Source organism: Punica granatum, chromosome 6 (assembly GCF_007655135.1).
Source record: "Punica granatum isolate Tunisia-2019 chromosome 6, ASM765513v2, whole genome shotgun sequence".
NCBI classification, from domain to species: domain Eukaryota; kingdom Viridiplantae; phylum Streptophyta; class Magnoliopsida; order Myrtales; family Lythraceae; genus Punica; species Punica granatum.
Window position 1 is genome coordinate 11,168,303 of NC_045132.1, and position 4,817 is coordinate 11,173,119.

At 44.6% G+C, this 4,817-nt stretch overlaps 1 protein-coding gene across 1 annotated transcript; it reads left to right on the top strand.

The window, feature by feature from the left end:
• The first annotated feature begins 230 nt into the window (after nucleotides 1-230).
• On the top strand, nucleotides 231-3,788 carry LOC116212145. The gene is made up of 4 exons (XM_031546717.1): nucleotides 231-1,367; nucleotides 1,434-1,766; nucleotides 1,836-2,041; nucleotides 2,468-3,788. The coding sequence occupies exons 1-4, from the start codon at nucleotides 231-233 to the stop codon at nucleotides 3,786-3,788; spliced, it is 2,997 nt and encodes a 998-aa protein (XP_031402577.1).
• Nucleotides 3,789-4,817: the final 1,029 nt, after the last annotated feature.

Genomic DNA, 4,817 nt, shown 5'->3' on the forward strand with positions numbered 1-4,817 from the left:
CTACCATCCACCCTTCTTTCTTACCTAGTTCTGGTTCGTGAGCCTATCATTTGGTATCAAAGCGAGGGTTCTATTCTTGTTGGCCGAGTGAAACACGTGAGGGAGTGTATACACGAGTGTTTAGTGAGGAATGCTTCTGACAAACGCAATGGCTGAGGAAAACGTCCATCAAGTTCCGAGGGGACTCACACTCGACGAAGCCCAGTTCCTTGGGCTCCAGTGGAAGCAAGATGAGCTTTCTGCAACTGACCCAATTGGTTGAGCAATGGGTTGTGGCGCGTGGTCCTCCACCACGTGCAAATCGAGTTCCTAGACGGAATTTTCAAGTGGAAGATGAACCAGACCAGGAGGATGAACTTCCTGAAGAAGAAGCACTGCCGGTTCCACGACGGGAGCAAAGGGGCATCGGTAACAACCTCAATCTCAAGATTCCGCAATTCAAAGGTACGAGCTCCCCTGAAGATTACCTCGAGTGGGTCCAGCGCGTTGATAAGGTGTTCGAATACTATGAGTACTCCGAAGCCCAGAAGTGTCAGCTTGCTGCCCTTGAGTTCACTGATTATGCGAATCTGTGGTGGGAAAACATAAAGGCGCAGCGAAGAAAAGATCGGGAAGATATGATTCGTAGTTGGCGGGAGATGAAGTGCATCATGCATAGAAGATTCGTGCCCGAGTACTACAAGCAAGACTTGTTCCTCAAACTGCAGAGTATTCGTCAGGGAGGTATGTTCGTTGAAGATTATGTCATGGAGTTCGAAATGTTGTCGATGAGATGTGAACTGAGTGAGCCACGGGAGCAGACCATTGCTCGATTTATTGGTGGCTTGAACAAGGAAAATGCGGATATTGTGGAGTTGCAGCCCTATGTCTTTTTGGAATATGTGATTACGCTGGCCAGTAAGGTGGAAAAACAGCGAAAACGCAGCAAACTCAATGCATCGCGGGTGCTTTACCCAAAACCAGTGGCCGCTAGTTCAGGATCCTCTTCGAAGTGGAATGCGCAGCAGAAGGATGTAGGAGGCTCTCAAAGGCCTCAAGCTGAGGCGACAAAGGGAAAGGAGAAGCACACTGATCCGCAACACCCTGTTCGGAGCCGAGACATCAAGCGCTTCAAATGTCTTGGATTAGGACACATAGCTTCCCAATGTCCGTATCGGCGAGTGATGACCATCCAGAACACTCAAGAGATCGAGAGTAAAGATAAAGGGGTGGATGAGGAGGTTTCTGGAGGTGCGCAGGGAGAGAATGTAGAGTTTGCCGATGAGGGTGAGATGCTCATGATTTGTCGAGTCTTGAGTTTCGAAGCAAAGCTGGAAGAAGAACAGCGAGAGAATCTTTTCCGAACTCGGTGCACCATCCAAAATAAGGTGTGCGGAGTTATCATCGACAGTGGGAGTTGCACCAATGTTGCTTCTACGACCTTGGTGGAGAAGCTGAATCTGGCTACTACAAAGCATCCATGCCCCTATAAGTTGAGATGGCTGAATGATCAAGGCGAGGCACGAGTTACTCAGCAAGTTCGTATTCCATTCTCAATTGGGAAGATGTATAAAGATGAAGTAGTATGTGACGTGGCTCTGATGAGTGCAAGTCATCTTCTATTGGGAAGACCGTGGCAATACGATAGAAGGGCTTTGCACGATGGATACAAGAATACTTATTCATTCACCAAAGAAGGGAAGAGTATTGTCTTAGCACCACTTAGTCCACCACAAGTGCAGAAGGACCATAGTGCGAGTGTGAATGGCTTGAAGAAAGAAAGCTTGGTGATGACATTGGGAGAGCTTGAAAGGACTCTGTTGAACTTCAACTTAATTCTCATTCTTTTCATGAAGGAAGCAACGCCCGAAGCTCATATTTCTTTTCCGCCTCAGTTCATGGCTCTCTTAAAGGAGTTCGTTGACGTATTTCCTGCGGAGTTGCCTGAAGGGTTGCCTCCGATTCGGGGGATTGAGCATCAAATTGATCTCGTTCCTGGTTCTGCTTTACCTAATCGATCGGCATATCGGTGCAATCCGAATGAGGCCAAGGAGCTGCAACGGCAAGTGAATGAATTGCTTGAGAAGGGTTACATACGGGAGTCCATGAGCCCATGTTCTGTACTAGCACTTTTGGTGCCCAAGAAGGATGGATCGATGAGAATGTGCGTCGATAGTCGAGCCATCAACAAGATTACAGTAAAATATCGTTACCCCATTCCTCAACTAGATGATATGCTTGATGAGTTGAATGGTTCGAAAGTGTTTTCAAAGATCGATCTGAAAAGTGGATATCATCAAATCCGCATGAAAGAGGGAGATGAGTGGAAGACAGCCTTCAAGACCAAGCATGGCCTATATGAGTGGATGGTCATGCCATTCGGATTGTCCAATGCTCCGAGCACCTTTATGAGACTGATGAACCATGTCTTGCGGGAATTCATTGGCCATTTTGTTATTGTCTACTTCAATGACATTTTGGTCTACAGCAGGACCCTTGAGGAGCATGCCGAGCATCTTAGGAGAGTCTTCGAAACTTTGAGACGAGAGAAATTATACGGGAATATAAAGAAGTGTCGATTCTGCCAGGAAAAAGTCGTCTTTCCAGGCTTTGTTATCTCTCAGCAGGGGGTCGAGGTTGATGAGGAAAAGGTCAAGGCCATTCGGGAGTGGTCCACTCCCACTACTGCATCCGAGGTGAGGAGTTTCCATGGCTTGGCATCCTTTTATAGGAGATTTGTGAAGAATTTCAGTACTATACTTGCTCCATTAATTGAATGTACGAAGAAGGGTACCGAGTTCAAGTGGGGTGAATCAGCCCAAAGAAGTTTTGAGAGCATCAAGGACAAGTTGTGTGCAGCTCTTATCTTAGCCCTACCCGACTTCTCTAAGACGTTCGAGATCGACTGTGATGCTTCGGGAGTTGGAATTGGAGCTGTTCTTATGCAAGACAAAAGCCCAATAGCTTATTTCAGTGAGAAGCTAAGTGGTGCGAGTCTGAACTACTCGACGTACGATAAGGAGTTTTATGCTCTGATCCGGGCTCTTGAGATGTGGGAACACTACTTACTCCCCAAGGAGTTTATCATTCACACCGATCACGAGTCCCTAAAGCATTTGAAGGGACAAAATAAGCTGAATCGAAGGCATGCCAAATGGGTGGAATACTTGGAGATATTTCCTTATGTCATCAAGTACAAACAAGGAAATATTAATGTCGTGGCTGATGCCCTAACTCGAAGGTATGCATTGATTTCACTCATGAATGCTAAGCTGCTGGGGTTTGAACTGATTAAGAGTCAGTACGTGGATGATCCCTATTTTTCTCCAATTCGTTTGGCTTGCGATAAGGGCGCTGTTGATGGGTATTATCTGCATGATGGATACTTGTATAAGCTTGGCAAGCTTTACATTCCAAGTGGATCCGTTCGTGAGTTATTAGTGCGAGAGGCTCATCCTGGGGGTTTAGCCGGCCATTTCGGAGAGAAGAAGACTCTTGAGATGGTCAAGGAGCATTTCTACTGGCCAAAAATGATTCGGGACGTGCACCGGATTATTGAACGGTGTATTACTTGCAAGAAGGCAAAAAGCAAGGAGGCTCCCCATGGCCTATATATGCCTATGCCAGTACCGGACCAGCCATGGATTGATCTGAGTATGGATTTCGTACTTGGCTTACCAAGGACTCAGAGGGGCAAAGACTCGATTCTGGTAGCGGTTGATCGCTTCTCTAAGATGCTCATTTCATTCCATGTCACAAGTCCGATGATGCTACCCATGTTGCTAATTTGTTCTTCAAAGAAGTGGTGAGGATGCATGGTATTCTTATGAGCATTGTGTCTAATCGGGACCCTAAGTTCCTAAGTTACTTTTGGAAGACCTTATGGGCGAAGCTTGGAACTAAATTGCTATTCAATACGGCATGTCATCCGCAAACTGATGGTCAAACAAAAGTGGTAAATCGTACACTCTCCTCTTTGATTCGAGCTGCTGTGAGTAAAAACTTGAAGAGTTGGGATACTTGCCTTGCATTGGTTGAATTCTCTTATAATCGGAGCATCCATAGCACTACTAGGAAGACTCCTTTCGAAGTGGTTTATGGCTTCAACCCTATTACACCCCTTGATTTGGCACCCTTACCAACCAGTTCAAGATTGTGTTTCGATGGCAAGAAACGGGCCGAGCAGATCAAAGCTTTGCATGAGCAAGTGAAGAAGCAGATTAAGAAGAAGAACGCAACATATGCTCAAGGCGCGAACAAAGGAAGGAAGCCAATTCATTTCAATCCAGGTGATCTTGTTTTGTCACGACCCGAAATTTCGATAGAACCTTTCCTAAATTTCATCGAATCCATTATCACATAAAAACTTACTTCTCATAAATTTCCAAAGTATATAACCAATCTATCAACTCTAATAGGTATATACACATTTCCGGAAATTTCTTTTTCGTTCTCACATCAGTGGTACAACTAAACAAAATCTTCAGGTCGTAACATTTTCAAGTCCATTCAATACAAAAAGGATATCTATTGAGTAACTAAGGTTCCTACCTACTCCTCCAAGTTGATCCCCGATATCAAATAGTGGTTCCTCGTGCAATCAGAAGCTTATCTGGAAAAATGTATGCAGAGTGTGAGCTGCATCTCAGTGAGCACTAAATTCCAAAGCAAAATGAATAATATTAAGTGATAAATATATTTTAGACAACCAATTATTCTTATAGATAGTATAAGCATAAGCAAATATTCACCAACACGACATATTAGACAATACATACAAATGATTACTAAGTTCATTCATCAACAATCAATTGCCCTTATAACCATATAACTATTAT